Source organism: Myodes glareolus, chromosome 12 (genome assembly GCF_982192425.1).
Source record: "Myodes glareolus chromosome 12, mMyoGla1.1, whole genome shotgun sequence".
NCBI classification, from domain to species: domain Eukaryota; kingdom Metazoa; phylum Chordata; class Mammalia; order Rodentia; family Cricetidae; genus Myodes; species Myodes glareolus.
In genome coordinates, this window is record NC_142037.1 from 82,500,467 (window position 1) to 82,516,654 (window position 16,188).

Here is a 16,188-nt window from a genome sequence, read left to right on the forward strand (position 1 = left end):
CCAGCCCACCATTTTCTCTGCTTCTGTCTTTCCTGGTCCTGACCGCTGGCGGCCATCCACCAGGAGCTCCTCTAAGGAGTCTGCAGCTTCCAAGGAAAAGATCACAAGTTTCCTGCAACAATTTCCTCCCAAGTGCCTCCTCTCCTTTGTGCTCAATTATTCACACATTAATGATTTAATCGTTTCAATTTTTTTCTACTTTTTAAAAGGTTCAGAAGAGAATTGCTCCCCACTGTTCATGCACCACCCAAAGTCCACGGCTGCCCAAACTTGGTCAGAGCCTTATGTGATTCAGTTTCGGTCAGACAGTTTATCAGAGAAATAACATGAAGAAAAGGTATTACCATCCCAGCTGAGCGTGTGCAGCATGGAGGAAGGGGAAGAAAACAAACAAGGACGTTAAAGCGTAGATAACCAAGTTAGCTGTCATTCTTCTGCCCCACAACCCTCCACCTAGGGCTTGGGAAACACTGCAGATGGAGTGGGGATATTGTGAGAGTTGGAAGATCAGGGTTTCTGCTGCAGGGTGGTGGTGTCTTCTATGTATGGAAGGGAAGCTGCACCCAGACCTGAGAAATGACCTTGCTAGCAGACGTTCTGACGTGGACTGGGGGGCTGGGGAGGGTCTACAAGATCCATTCTATATGAAGAGCCACAGGTGATAATGGCTGCTGAGAAAGAGACTTCATCTTCTCCGGGAATGAGTCCGATAGGTTACCTAATCCCAAGGGGTTGGCCCTAAACACACACATGTGAGCAACACCAAACGAACTCTGTAGGTTAGAGCCACAGATTTATATGTATGTATGTAACAATAATAATTGAAGGATGAGCCTGTGAATCTGGGGAAGAGTTGTGTGTGTGTGTGTGTGTGTGTGCGCGTGTGTGTGTGTGCATGTGCGTGTGTGCATGTGCGTGTGTGAGAGAGCTGAGTTGGAGGCATAGGTGTAACTATAGTATTCATGTATGAAATCCTCAAAAAACAGACATTTTCAATTATCACATGATAAGGTAGGAGGACAAAAGTCCAACTTCCACTCTGCAAGACTGGAGATCATAACACAGGAGACAGACAGAGTGTGAGATCCTGGAGCTAAGGCCACGGGAACAGCGGCTTGGGTTCACGTGCACGCTGCCCTTGGACGTTTGCCTGACATCCTGGCTGATGTGTCCCGACTCCTGCTGGGACCACATGGAGGGTTCACAGGGGAAGGGCAGAAAACACAAGGAAGGCAGGATGCGTGCCCTTGACAAGGACCATGGAGGAAGGAGCCATGTGTGTCTCCTGGGGTGCCCAGGCCGCTGGAACAATTCCGCTCTTTTTTAAAAGACGAAAGACTTCTAAGGCAACAGAGGACAAAAGCAGGCTGGCCAGCCCTGTCTATCAGAGAAAGCTGTAAGCATGACTGTGTTTCCTCTGCCTCGCATGAGCTCCGGAAACACGGAGAAGGACGCTGGCCTCTCTAACTGCCCTAGATGACATAGGGGCGCTCATCGCTAGCTTCCCTAAATAATCTGGGGTTCGTGTAGCAGATGTGGTCTGTTACATTTTCCCTCAGAAATTATAGTTCCAGAATACTGGAAGGCTTAACTTACTATGAGGAGCATTTCAGACCCCAACAAGTCCACTCCTCACAAGTTGCCCAGGCCAGCTTGGTACTCACCTGCTCACGCATGATGTCAGACAGCTCCTTGGCCATTTCCCTGTAGTTGGCTTTCATCTCCTCCTGGTACTCCAGCTGGTCTTCTTTAATCAGACGTTCATTCACTGCGAGGGCTTGACCACAAGCCTCCACAAATTGCCTGAGTAAGGAGAGGGGATGAAGGCATGGAGCAGGGGGACATGGGTCCGGCTGGAAGTACCCTCTCTCCTGAGCCCAGAGCAGTGCTACGGTTTCGTTCTGTAACACTCCCAAAAGTCCACTGTTAGGGGTTCTATTGGGGGGGGTGATGGAGTCTCCGGAGGTGGGACCTAGTGGGACGTCTTTAGTTTGCTGGTGACATGCCCATAAAGGGAGTTTGGGGACTCAGGACCTTTCCTCATTCTCTTTGACTTCCTGTCTTTCCTGCCCACCCCTCAGCGCAGGCCCCAAACAACCTCAGATGCTGTAAGCCCAAGTCACCCTTATCGGTTCACAAGTGAATAATCTCAGCTACACTATAGGAATGGAAAGCTGACCACCGCAGAGAGATGAATGATTTCCGTGCAGAGAAACATTCCACGTGCTATACCTGAAAACTTCCTTCAGCAGCTTCACCTTGTTGTCGGGGTATCTTTTCGTGTTGGTGTCATCGAGGAAGGCCCGGGCATACGCTAGTGGGCCAGCGTTGACCTGGGAAAAGAACAGACGTTTGGGTAGAAGAAAAGTGACCACTATCATTTACTTACGTTAGCTGCCACTCCCTCTAAATGCCGTTTAGTGAGTCAGTCATGATCCCCGGCTTCCATAGATGTAAAGGCCAAGGAAGAAATCATAAACTGAGCTGCATCATTATACAGTGTTCGATTCCATCACATAGCTATCCTTCATTTTAGGTAAGAAGGAACCAGGGCAGGGAGCGTAAAGATTTGTTCCGGATTGAGCAACCAACATGAGAAACACCAGAGCCCAGGTCTCCAAACCTGTGTCAAAGGTTCTTTCAAACGGGGGTTTAGACACTGGAATTTGTGCTACATTGAACTGAACAGGTCAACCTGGAGAATTTAGCATGAAATGAAAATATCAGTGTTTCTGTGTATGCATGTATATGTGTGTGCGTGCATGTGTGTGTACCAGAGGTCAGCACCAGAGTGGTATTGCTTTCTACATCATCATCACCATCATTTTGAGACAGGTTCTCTCACTGAATAAAGAGCCCACTGATTATGCTAGGTCTCCCGGACAGTGAGCCTGGGTCTTTTTGTCTCTGCCTCCCCAGAGCTGGGATTACAGATGTGGGTGCTGGCGATCTGAATTCAGCTTCTACAGCAACCACCCCACTGACTGAGTCATCTTCCCGGCTCCTACAGCCACTGAAACAAAAACAAAACCGAAACATTGTTCCTCTCACTAGATTGAACAGGCAGCCACGCCACAGGCCAACTGTCCTGCTGACTTAGCTGACCTGACTGGAAATCAAAGATCAGGAACATTCAGCAATGTGGAGAGTGATTCAAACAGCCAACAGGAGTTCTCAGCACTTCCCACACAATACAGGAAGGAGGAAAGAGAGAGAGGCTAGACCCTGGGAGGGGGCAGGGAGAGCGGTCAGCTTGAAACTCTGACTCATCACACGTCGAATCTTTGCCCGTAAGCCACTGCCATGTGGCGATATACAGATTCCTAGAAATGGGTTAAATTAATATAAGAGTTAGCCAATAAGAAGTTAGAGCTAATGGGCCAAGCAGTGCTTTAATTAATACAATTTCAGTTATTTATGTGATTATTTTGGGTCTGGGTGGCCGGGACGAACAAGCAGCTCCTCCTTCGACATTTGACTGTAGCAGTCTCAGAACCAAGTCAGGGATCTCACAGCAGCTATGTGGGAAGGAGGGGGAACAGAAGCCAGTGCCAGTGTGGAGCCTCAGCGATGGACAACTAGCTTCCCATGGTGACCGGATGTGGCGGCCTCTGCATTAGGCTCTGTGGGAATGAAGCCCATGTGAAGACAGCACAGACTGATGTGTGACAGGACACGCGATTTTAAGCAGGCACGAAGAGGACAGGCACTGATACTATGTGAGACGCACTACAGTTAAGTTTGTGAGAAGCCACAGAGCCAGAGAGAACAGCGGCCCCAGGAAACTGCAGGGGGACAGAGTTACTGTCCGGGAGACCTAGCTTGATCAGAGGGCTCTTTTTAGTGAGAGACTCTGCCTCAAAATAATAATAATAATAATAATAACAACAACAACAACAACAACAACAATAATAATATAGAAAGCAGAAGCGCTCTGATGCTGACCTTTGGTGCATACACAATCACACACATAAACACTCACATGCACACGCCCAAAGGAGACAGGAGCTCACTTCCTTTGGCCTAGACTTTGTTATCCAGGGGGACACCAGCGTGACACATGGTCCTCACTTTATCACGGGGTTCACTGCTGTGTAAGCTGACTGGGCGTTTATATAAAACTCGAAGGTCACTCAAATGGCATTGCGTGCTTTACCCTTTAGACAGCTCAACCCGCCAGGCCCCACCCTCCACCGGCCTCTGACAGAGGCTGCCTGTGCTCAGGTGCAGTTAGTGAGCGGCATTTTTAGCTATGGAGAATGTGGCCTCTGGCCCTGATGTACAGTCATGTTGCTGATGGAGTGTCATCTCCTTTGCTGAATATCGCTGAGTGATATTCCCTTTGTAAACTACTTCGGTCTAAAAATACTTTTGTGGTCAGAGACATCTGGCAAAATAGTTGCTCAAAACTCCTGATTCCTTATGTGTGTATCTGATGAAACAGACAGAAACTGATTTCACAAACCAATCCTGGATGCAGAACCTACATAGAACTTCTGCCGCGGCTTCGGAGACGCACTACATGTGGATGGGAAAACAATGGGCTCTCGGGGTCCAGGGAGGAACAGACAAGGGCTTGAACCCCTGACTATGTACAAAGCAGTCACTGCAGGGAGAGGACTTAAAATCTGCCTGTTACCTAGATAACTATTTGAGATAACTTAAAAAAAATTATCTTAAGTATCTACTTTGATTAATCTTTACAAACAACATATGCACTAATTAGTATCCAAATGAAAGATGCTCTCCCAATAAATGGCACACAACACTTCGAAGGGAGAAAGTAACTTTTCTTTTTTTGAGAGAGGGTCTCAGGCATCCCAAAGTCGCTTTGAACTTGCTATGAAACTGAGGATAACTTTGAATTTCTGATCCTCCTGCCTTGATCTTCAGAACTGGAAAATGAGGCAAGGCTTAGCATAGCCAGTTTATGTGATCAGGGAGCAAACCAGGGCTCCTCGCATGCCAGGCAGACCTCCACAGCCCCTCTTGTTTGTTTCTGTCTTAGAGACAGGGTCTTACTATGGAGTACAGACTGGCCTCAAACCCACAGCGTAGCTGGGAACCTGCAGGTGTCTGAGCCTCAGTCACTTAGGCTTGGGTGAGAGAGGTGTACACTGTCAAATCCTGTTGGGGGTAAAATGTATCCTCACCCCTCTCCTATGCCAAATACAAACCTGTCCCAACTGGACTGCAGATCTGAGTGTGAATAGTGAACAAGGGAGGAAAACTTACAGAGGACCCAAATTTCTGTCTTTCATCTGAGACCTTAAGACCTGTGCTAGGTATGAAGCACAGGCTGGCTCAGGACTTGCTACATAGCCCAGGTTACCCTTTAACAGATTCTAATGCCTCGGTCTCTCAAGTGCTGAGAATACAGGTGATACATGGGGCTACATATTTCTCTAAAAGAACAACAACAAAAAAATCCCACAAAATCACTAGTAGCTTGCCTGTCAAAATCCCAACAGTATGGCTGCCTAAAACAGACCTGAAAAATGACATACCAACTGACCAGCCAATGCGGGAAAATCTCACAAGGCCCTGCCCCAGAAGAAGAGCTCCAGGCCATGGCTGACCTCTGAGAAAGGGAGAATCAGTCTTTTCTAGAGCAAGATCCTGCCAGGCTATCTAGCCCTAACAGGTCACCTCTGAACACACAAACCCACGGAGGCCACTAAGTGGACTCAGCAGCCTGCGTTGTGGGTGGTGTGCGTGCATGCGTGCGTGTGCATGTGTGTGCGTGATTATTTAGAAATTAGAGATCATGAATTTGAGGAAGAATGAGGGGGCATGGCAGAGGTTAGAAGGGGAAATGATGTAAATACAGTGTTCATGAAATTCTCAAAAATAAATGAATTTTTAAAATTGTCACCAGTAAATGAACTCAATTGGGGTGCCCTAAAATGAAGAAAAAAAATGGAGAAAGTAAAACTCAAGGTATATTTTTAGACGCAATTTTCCTGGAAAGGAAACAACAGTTTTATAGGAAAACCCCTACTATCATCTTTCTTGGGCTTGGGGAGTGTTTTGTCAACCAGGAACCTAACATTCTTCAAGTTACTGAAAAGTCAGGGTGCCGTGAGGAGTGAGCTGTCTGTTAGAGACAGCTCAGTGAAGCTGCCATTATGTTGTAGGCAGAATCGGGGGGCCGGTTAAGCCTCCTGCTCCCTCCGCTGGGGAAGCTGGGGACTGGGCTCACCTGAACGCTCACACTGCCCTGGAGTTTGAGCTGCAGTTTGATCATGTCCACTTCCGCCGAGGAGCACAGCTGGCGGAGCTCGGACACCTTCTTGCTCATTTCGTCGATGGCCACCTCAATGGGGTTCAGGTCAGTGTGGTGCTGGTACATGACGGGAATCCGCTTCTTCACGTAGGGGAAGCAGTGTATTGCTGCAGAGGAATGGGGTCTGGAGTTACTCCAGCGTCTGGAGGGTCTTTCCAACGTGGAGGGAAAGTAACTACCACGCCTGCTTCACAGCTAAAACTCAGAGCTTGTCGATGTCATAAGCGAAGACCCTTTGGAGCTGGGACGCTCTCTTTTACCCTGTGCTGAAGATTTTATTTATTTCTAATTTTATATGTAGGAATGCTTTGGTTTCATGTCTATCTGTTCGTGTGTGTGTGTGTGTGTGTGTGTGTGTGTGCGCGTGCACGCACGTGTGCATGTTGTCCACGGAGGCTGGAACTGGAGTTACAGGCTCTGTGAGCTACCACCGCATGGCTATGAGCTGGGAACCAAACTCAGGTCTCTGCAGGAGCAGCCAACGCCCAGAACCACTGAGCCATCTCTCCAGGCCTGTAGTGATGTGTGTAATGGCAGGTTGCAGGTTGTACCATAAAGTAGACAGAGTTGGATCCCTGTTATTCCTTTAACATGAAGAGTATGTCTTTGGGGGAAGACAAACCTCTTTTTTTCCCTTGCTTCCTTTCTCATCTCTAAATGCCCTAACCCTCCTTGGAAGTTGTAAGACTCAAATGAGTAGGTTCTAGAGGGATTCTAAAATACAAAAAAGACCAAACAGTTTTGAGATAGTATACAGCAGACCAAGCTCCCCCCCCCCCCCCGCCCTGTCCCAAATAGTGCCATTGGGTATCTCTGAGAAAATTCACTTTCCTCCGGAGGACAACTTTGAATACACGATAAACCTGTCTAAACCTAAGATACCAATGAGAAACAAACAGACAAAAGCAACCTCAGCAAAGCAGGAATTCACCAATGATAACTACTGTGCCAATAGGAGAGGCGTTTGGAAGTTTCCAGGGGTAAGAAATAGTACTATTTCTTACTTTTTCCACTAAAAGATCATACTGTTTTATTTTTAACAAGATACCTGACCACGTCAACACCAAACAGCATGACAACGGACAATGAGAAAGAACTACAGGGGCTGGAGAGATGGCTCAGGGACTAAGAGCACTTGCTGATCTTGCAAATGACCCGAGTTCAAGTTCCCATCACCTACACGGCAGCGCACAGCCACCTGTAATTTCAGTTCCAGGGGACCTGGCACCCTCTTCTGACCTCCCAAGACACCAGGCATGCACGGGTGTGCACGCAGGTAAAGCACTCATACACACAATAAAACTAAAAAACTTCTGTGTAATGTTAGGCTCTACTTCAAGTATTTAGTGTTTCTGTCTTTTTGCAGGAACACCTCGTATGCATAACTTTAAATGTTTATTGTTTAATTGGGTGTGTGAAGGTGCATGTACCACAGCATGCATGTACCTCTATGTACATGTGGAGGGCAGGGCACAGCTCTTGGGACTCAGTTCTTTCCTGCTACCTTGTGGGATCCGGGGGTCAAACTCGGGCCATCAAACCTGCACACAAACACCTCTTCTCCTCATGGGACCATCTTCCAGGTCCTTGTTTTACTTTGTTTCTGCGTGACAGTCTCTCACCACCCAGCCCTGACTGTCCTAGAACTCACCATGGAGATGAGGCTGTCCTAGAACTCACAGAGATCCACCTGCCTCTGCCTCACGAGTGTTGGGATTAAAGGCGTGCGCCACCATGCCTGGCCCCCTTACTGTATTTTTTTTTAAACCAATAACAGATGAAAGAAGTTATGTTTGAATTCTTTAGTAAAAGGCTAGGGATAGTTTATCCAGGAAAAGCTCATCACACAATGGGAGCAGGGCCAGATCCCAGACCGGATGGGGCCAACGATGACTAGACAAAGCTGGAAAAAGAGGGGTTCCCATCGCTCACGTCTATCTTCACAAGTTTTTAAAGTCAGTCTGGGGCTCCCACCTGGAATTTCTGTTGTGTCCTTGTGGACTGCAGGTGTTAAGTGGCAGCAGTGGGGCTGCTGAGTCCTCTTGGTCCAAGACTGCTTCTTTTAAATAAGAATTGAGCATTGCTGCACACTGCCAGGGAAGCGGTATTCACAGCAGCTAATCTGTCTGACTGGTATACCATTGTTAGGAAAAGGCATCACGACTCATAAGTGTCCAGCCTCTGTGACAGACGTGGTGAGGTGGCGCTACGGCTTCAGAGAGAAAGCCGGCGCCAAGGATCGTGCGTGAGGTACCCATGAATCACACTGATCCCACTCAGTCCCGGCTACTGCTTCTTAGGGGAACTAGACTGCAAGGGGCAACAGGCAGGCGCTGTGATACTAGTCAGAGACAGCCCCACAGGTCACAACCGCCCTGGTATCAGTATTCTTGCCAGCTTCACCCTGTCTCCTCTGCCTCAGACAACGTGGCTGTGGCCACACCAGTCCTTTTCTATGCCCGGACACAAACATTCCAGTCACCCCCATCTCCTTCATGTCTTGACTCAGATATCACATGCTATCTGACATCCCCACGAGCCCTACCCCACCATCCCCTTTAAACTGTTCTCCTCTTCCCCGGGCTCCACGGCTTCTCTCATCATGTGTGGCATGCTCTAACACCCCATGCTGACTGCTGTCTTTTCTTGCTGAGATGTGAGGGGCTGGCACAAGCCTACAGACCTCACTTTGGGGACCATGCCTCACTGGGGCGTGCATTACTGTCCCAAGACTACACGGGAGAACAAAGTGGCCCCAGAAGATGGAAAGCCAGTTGAGCATGGGAATAAGCCACTGTGTAGTACATGGCCCAGCGTCCTGATGTGTGGCCCTTTAGGAAGACAGAGGACGCATGTCAACTGTAGGGCAGGCTAGGGTGAACAGAAAGCAGGCAGCAAATAGATGTTTCCAGTCTGAGTGGAGTGGAGGTGACAGCTGGGGGACCTGGGAATAGTAACTGGGAAGAAAGGAAAGGCAGGTCTAGAAACTTCCACCCAGGAAGCTGGGGGAGGGAGGAGAAAATGATGACGTTTTCTCCCGACTGGGAACTTTCCAGAAGGGTTAGCCTGCAAGCAGGAGGCAGGAAAGGCCAAAGGTTAGGTCTACAGCAAGACAGTGGAAATTCCAGAAGCCTAGTAACTGGAGGGAAACTCTAGTTCAAAGTCTCCAAAAGAGCTGGTGTGTTTCTTTAAGGTTGCCATGACGCTGACACTCTCAGTAGCTTTCACAGAAAAAGGACTTTCCTCCAACTCCACTCCGTCTGGTTAGCTGTCCCTCCCACACTTCCAGGGTCTCACGGCAAGCCCTGCACCTGTTTCTGGTGTCCCACTGTGGTCCCTTTTGCTCCTCATGAAGCCTAAGGCAAGAGTTTAACAGGGAGTAAGATCTAGTCACCAATCTTATTCCTTCCCCCGCCTGTCTGTACACTTCACAGGATTGCTTAACACAAAGGGATGAACAATGTCCCCACGTCCCCACAGAGAGGCTGTGACCAGGGCTGCAGGAGCCCCAGGCAAAGCAACTTATGTTCTCAGCCCTGAAGGTGTGGCTGGCGAAGTTGCTGAGTGGCGATTCTCAGAACCAACAGGGCCTGTGTCTGTTGCACCTCCTTCTGAAGCAGGTTACTCTTTGTCCTCTGATTTGGTGATAGAGAGCTAAGCCCACATTCTTTATCTAATCTAAAGCGGTTCAGCAACAAATGTGAGCGGTAACCCGGAAGAATAGGTGCCCAGGGAGAACACCCTGCTATGAGTCAAATCAGCACGCCACCTCAACAGGACCCATGATAAAAATAAACGCTCATCTCAGCAGGGTGCTCTGGGCACGCGCCCTGAATCTCCTGCAGTGCTTGCTGGGCACAGAGCTGGGGTGCCCTCCCTAGTTTCTTATTCAGCAGATTCGGGGTGTGGGGTGGGTAGAGCCTGGGAATCCGCAATTCAAATTCCCAGGGGTGGCTGACCTTGGTGGCTCCAGAATGAACTCTGACAGATGCTGATTTAGGGAATCCACAGTGAGGTTGTTCCTGCACAGATTATAGTCAAACTGGAAACCCTAAGAAGAACCATTATCTAGAGATCGCATTTTTAATTGGTGTGCATTAGAGAAACCACACATTTGCTCAGAGCAGGGGGGGGGGGGGCTCACCCTTGTAAGAGCAATGTCGTTTATGCACTGCATGTTTTCCTAAGAGAAAGGGTGGGGGACTTTTATAAATGTAAGCTTTTGTGTTTGTTTTAAAACCCTTATCTTCTCATTCTAAACCATTTCTCCCACAGACACTGTACAACATCTGCTGTATTATGCTGCCGTGAGTTATTTTTATTTTTACTGGGTGCATGTGTGTCTGTGGGCGAGCGCGTACACAGCACGCCTGTGCCTGGAGGCCAGAAGAGGGTGTCAAACCGCATGGAAGGGGGTTACAGGCAACTGTCTGCGGCTGCTGTGGCTGCTGGGAACTGAACCGTGTGGGACAACAGTGAGCACTTGACTGCTGAGTCACTTCTCTGGCCCCAAATCATGAGTTTACGTATTTTAATTTTTCAGGGTTTATTTATTTTTATGGGTATAGATCTTTTGTCTGCATGTATGTCTGTGTACCTTCACGCATGCCCAGTGCCCAAGAAAGTCAGAGGAGGGTGTCAAATCCTCTCCGTCTCCTGGGACTGAAGTTATAGATGTTTGTAACTCCACCATGTGGGAGCTGGGAATTGAATCCATGCCTTGTGGGAGAACAGAAGTGGTTTTAAATACCGAGCCATCTCCCGGGTCCTTACTCTAGCAAGAGGGGTACACTGCCTAGTGGGAGGAAGGAGTGCGTACCCCCAGTCCTTACTCTAATGAGAGCAGTACACTGTCTGGGGGGGAGGGAGGTGTATGTACCCCAGTCCTTACTCTAGAGAGAGGGGTACAGTCTAGCGGGAGGAAGGCATGCACACCCAGGTCCTTACTCTAGCGAGAGGGGTACACTGTCTAGCGAGAGGAAGGTGTATGTACCCCAGTCCTTACTCTAGCGAGAGGGGTACACTGTCTAGCGGGAGGAAGGCGTGCACACCCAGGTCCTTACTCTTGTGAGAGCGGTACACTGTCTGGCGGGAGGAAGGCGTGCACACCCAGGTCCTTACTCTAGCGAGAGCGGTACACTGTCTGGCTGTCTGGCGGGAGGAAGGCATGCGTACCTGTCAGGACAGTACGTCGTTTGCACTGCTCCTCCACCCCGCCCTGCCTCTTTCCAGTCTGGGTGAAGGGCATCTCGAACATGAAGCGCCGAATGTTGTGGCATCTCTCAAACTCCGTTCTCCTCTCCTGTAACTCCTTCTCATCAAAGAACGGAGTCACGTGGGTCACCTGGATGTAAGCAAACTTGGAATCCAGGTCCTTCGGGTTAACCTTCAAAACAATAAGCAACAACGAAGTCAGGCGCTCTTCCTGGTCTAAGATGAGTCTTCTAAATTTTTAATTAGAAAACAGTCAGAGAAAAAAAAATTTAGGAAGGTTGGGAAAAAATAGTAGAAGAACACCCACTATCTATCAACAGGATCATCACTGCCACCACCTTGCTGCATTTGTTTCAAGAAGAGACACATACACATATATGTAAATATGCACACACCAATGTGTGGAGACAGAGTTTTAAAACTGATTTTTCAGGTTACCATACAAAGTAATGGGTTTCTTCACAACATCTTCCCCATGTGTCAATATACCTTACTATCAGACTTCTATAAATACACTTTTATAAATACACACACACACACATACATCACACAAGCACATTTCAAAGTAAATGGTATACATGACACACCACCTGTTTTTCCTAAAAATGAGAACATTTTCCTCTAAAAACACAATGCATTGTGGTACTTAGCAACAACAATTCTATTCAAGACATCTTAACTCCCTCAAAAGTATTCAGACTGATGGAGTCTAACAACTGCCACACTTCACATCAAAGTGTCTGTCTGTCCCTCGCTCCCTCTCTTCTTCCTTCCAGCCCTCCCCACCCCCTTCTGCTTCTTTTAGAAGACTCTCATGCAGTCGAGTGTGGCTTTGAACCCGCAATCCTCCTGTGTTCGCTTCATAAGTGATAGGATTATAGAGTAAGTCACCGCACTAAGCTTGTCTCTTTGCTCTGCCTTAGTCTGGATTTCTCCATTTTAATTTCTGTTTATTTTAAAACTTTTATACGCTTGGCTAAAAGAGGCGTTTATTTTAAGAATAAGGATCAAATGTTAGGCCCTAAATTACTATTAACTGGTTGTCAGATCAAATGAGACGCCAACAGCTGCAGATGAATTTATTTAATACAAGTGCGGATTAACCTCATTTACAATTAAGTTTCTTTTCTGATTAACCCAGCACATGAATGCTTTTGCAACCAGACTGTGAACTGGTAGACCTCTGGTGTCTGACACACGATGGAAAATTAAACAGGCATGTTCCACAGGGGGACAAGAGTTGATTTACATTAGCGAGGCAAATCAATTTTGCACATTCTAATTGTATTTAACCAAGAGCAATAAAATGATCACAGAAGAAATGGCTTGCAGAGTGCTTGGGGCAGGCAAAGATGGTTTCACGGTTCAGCAGAGGTGCTTAGAAAAAAAGGAGGAAAAGGTTAGTGGAGAGAGCCTAGTGTAGAAGGTAAGAAAAAGCCCACAGAATTTTCCTGGATTTCAGAAAAAGCCACCTGGACAATCCTAACTATTTCTTACATATTTGCTTGCACGTGTGTCTGTGTGTGTGTCTACAGGTACACGTGTGCGTGGGCGCATGCACACAGAGGTCAGAGAGCAACTCTCAGGAGTTGGTTCTCTCCAGCTACCTTGTGGAGTCTGGGGACGGAACTCTCGGGCCTGTGTGCGAGCTCCTCTACCCACTGGGCATCTCGCTGGCTTGACAATCATATAATTGCGTTTGAATCTATTAAAGCTGACTTTCTTTAGGAAAAAAAAGTCAGGCAGCTTATCAGACATAAGTAATCATACCTTGCCAGAATCCTGTATCATTTTGACATTTTCAGAACCAAATTTATCGGAGTAAAGCTTAAGGAGTCTCTGGGAAATCTCTGACAGCGGTGTGAGCTTGGGTTCTTTGTAGATGTACTCCTTCCCATCTTCATCTTCAAAGAAACCCTGCGAGGAGAAGCACGGTGAGGAAGCACAGTGAGGCACGCCCCGAGTGTGCCCGAGGTTGACCACAACAGAAAGCCATGAGAAAGAATGATTCCAAAACAAAACCCATTTAGACAGGCCACTCACAGGGGAAGGAAGGGCTCTGAGGTGGAGTCAGGTGCAGAGATGGGAAAACAGAAGAGAACAGATGTACGCAAGTCATTAAGTGTGTGAGATGAAAGGGTTGGGGCCCAAGCAGCACTCTCTCAGTGAGGTGTAATGGGGGACAGGCCTGTTTCACGTTCCCAGAAGTAGGACACACGGAGAAATGACCAGGGATACACATCTGGTCTGGAGCAGGCCGAGCAAGAAGTACATAAAGTTTGAGTGAATTTGGCCGGGCTTCCCTGCTGGGACAAACACTGAACTGGAAATGCTTCCGTGAAAACCAGTCACAGATGGCGTGGCGCCAATCACGTGTGCCCACAGGTTTAACATTATATGGGAAGTGAAAAAGGTTGGAAAACTAAAATGTTCAGATTGGGGGTTAATATTTGAAATTAATGTTCAAAAAGTCACTTATCTACGGTAAAATGATATAAAATGGTATAAAACAATATAGGTGAGGGGGAAAAAAAAAACCAGGCTAACATGAAACAAACAAATGAAAAATCCACACCAAACTGGGGGTTTAGAGGTGGTCACTCCACTAACGTTACTTGCTTTAGAAGCATTACTGGAATTACCTCCACGTCTGTTGCACTGTCTGTAAACTGGTATTGCTATAGTTATAAAAAACAATAACAGAGTAAATTTAAGGTTATTAAAGCGCTCATCGGAAAATCACATGCCCTCAATGAACGGATGATAATCTATTCCATTTAATAATGTTAGAGCCTGAAGGTTAAAGCTTGCTTATGTAACCCCCCTCCGACAGGACTGCCCAAGTATCACAGTGATAACTATGCTTGCACAGATAGTACATAAAAGACTGAGACACAGGCACAAAGCAGGTCTTAATTTTTGCCTTAAAACATGCAATACAGATGTGTAAGGGAACACTGATGATTTCTGTAAATGGAATAAAATGTTAATTTTCTTTCTAGAGTTTGAAATGACTGGACAGTAAACATACAAGACTTGAAAAGGAAACTTGCAAACCTCGTGGAAGAATGAAAGATGGCACTAAGGATGGAGGAAGAACTTACCGCTGCCTTAAGAAAGTGATAAAAGAAAGAGAGGAAGAAAGAAAGAAAAAAAACAAGTAGAGTTTACTCCAGAGGAAGATAAGAGCCACATGACATATGAGAAATTCATCACATTAGCGTTTACAAGTGGAAAATTCTCAGGATCTCACTTTAAGAGAAGGAAGATAAAGGACTGGGGACAGTCTACAGAACGGGCTGAAGGCTCACCTGTCCAAAGAAGGCCACCCGGAAGTAGGTCCCCAGGAGCCTGCGGCCCGAGTGCATGACCTCGGTCACTTTGCTGTAGGCCCGGTGTAGCGTGTCATACAGATGGGCTAGTCTCTGGAAAGCAGAAGAAGATACATTTTTCTTCCTATTTGCAAGTCACAGAATAAAACTGAAAATGATTCAAATGTGATGATGGACTCTGAGCAGAAAAAAAAGTCACTGCATGCTTGTGTGTGTGAGAGGGCAGGGAGTGTGTGTGTGTGTGTGTGTGTATGGGTGTGTGTGTGTGTGCATACATGTGAGAGCCGGGGGACCAGCCTGGGTGGCATTCCTCAGGCCTTGTCCACCTAATGTTTTTAAAGACAGGGTCTCTCACTGGCTCAGACCCCATCAGGCAGGCCATGCTGGGTGGTCTCTCTCTCCAGCCCTGGGAGTCCCAGCAGGCACCACCACACCCAGCTTTTTTAAGGTTTGTTCTGGGTATTGAACTCAGGCCCTTGGGCTGTCAAGGCAACCCTTTACCGACTGGCCTATCGCCCAAGTCACAAGAATGCATTTTGACTGCTTAACTCAGTGATCATTTTTGGATTGCACCCATTGAAGGTCTCTTTCCAAGCTGACCTGAGGTGGTGGAGAAAATCTCTGACAACATGCAGGTTCTGCTCTTCATACGCCATTTGATTTGCTGGGGCAATGGCTGACTTCTGAACCTTGGAAGGTGGAAGGGCCACCATTCCCTTGTGCAGGAGAAGCGAGGAAGGGCCCCTAGGAATCATACAACTCTGTCTAGGGAAACCTCCAAAGTTCAGTTCCTAGTTCTATCTAGGTGGGACAGAACCCTTGCATTCAAGCCATGGGGGGTCTGCAGAGGCTGATAGCGCTATAGTTGGTGACTGGTGGCCGCCTTTGATGCCATGTGGGTAACTGGAGACCACTGGGTGATGCGGGAGAATTGTCTGTATTCTGTCAATCATATTTTAATAAAACGCTGATTGGCCAGGCAGGCAGTATAGGCGGGAAAACCAGACACGAAGTAGAGGTGAAACAATGAGAACAGGAGAATCCTGGGAAGCAGGGAGGTTCCTCAGCCACTCCTACGCAGACCACTGAAGAGGCAGCATGTAACCTGCCCAGCTGAGAAAGGTACAGAGCCATTATGGCTAACATAGATGAGAATAATGGGTTAATATAAGTTATAAGAGTTAACAAGAAGCCTGACCTAATGGGCCAATCAGTTTATAACCTTATGGAGTCCTGTGTGTAATTTCTCTTTGGGATTTGCCGGCTGTTGGGGTACCGGGCGGGACGGAAACCCCAACAAGCCGGCCCTCATGCTACAACTGGGCATCACCGAACCCAGGCCTGCTGGCTCTCTCT

The 16,188-nt window shown here is 47.5% G+C and overlaps 1 protein-coding gene across 18 annotated transcripts in view; it reads right to left on the minus strand.

The window, feature by feature from the left end:
• Dock9 (dedicator of cytokinesis 9) overlaps nt 1–16,188 on the minus strand; it is a 253,384-nt gene that overhangs the window by 1,771 nt on the left and 235,425 nt on the right. For 15 of the 18 annotated variants that reach the window (XM_087912328.1, XM_087912327.1, XM_087912321.1 and 12 more), the window contains 6 exons: nt 14,812–14,925; nt 13,271–13,417; nt 11,462–11,672; nt 6,203–6,393; nt 2,233–2,333; nt 1,665–1,803 (listed from right to left, as the gene is read on the minus strand). In XM_087912328.1, coding sequence (XP_087768454.1) covers nt 1,665–1,803; nt 2,233–2,333; nt 6,203–6,393; nt 11,462–11,672; nt 13,271–13,417; nt 14,812–14,925 — 903 coding nt within the window. Of the gene's footprint in view, nt 1–1,664; nt 1,804–2,232; nt 2,334–6,202; nt 6,394–11,461; nt 11,673–13,270; nt 13,418–14,142; nt 14,179–14,604; nt 14,611–14,811; nt 14,926–16,188 lie in introns of all 18 variants that reach the window. The other 3 variants (XM_087912331.1, XM_087912330.1, XM_087912332.1) reach the window with 2 other exon arrangements.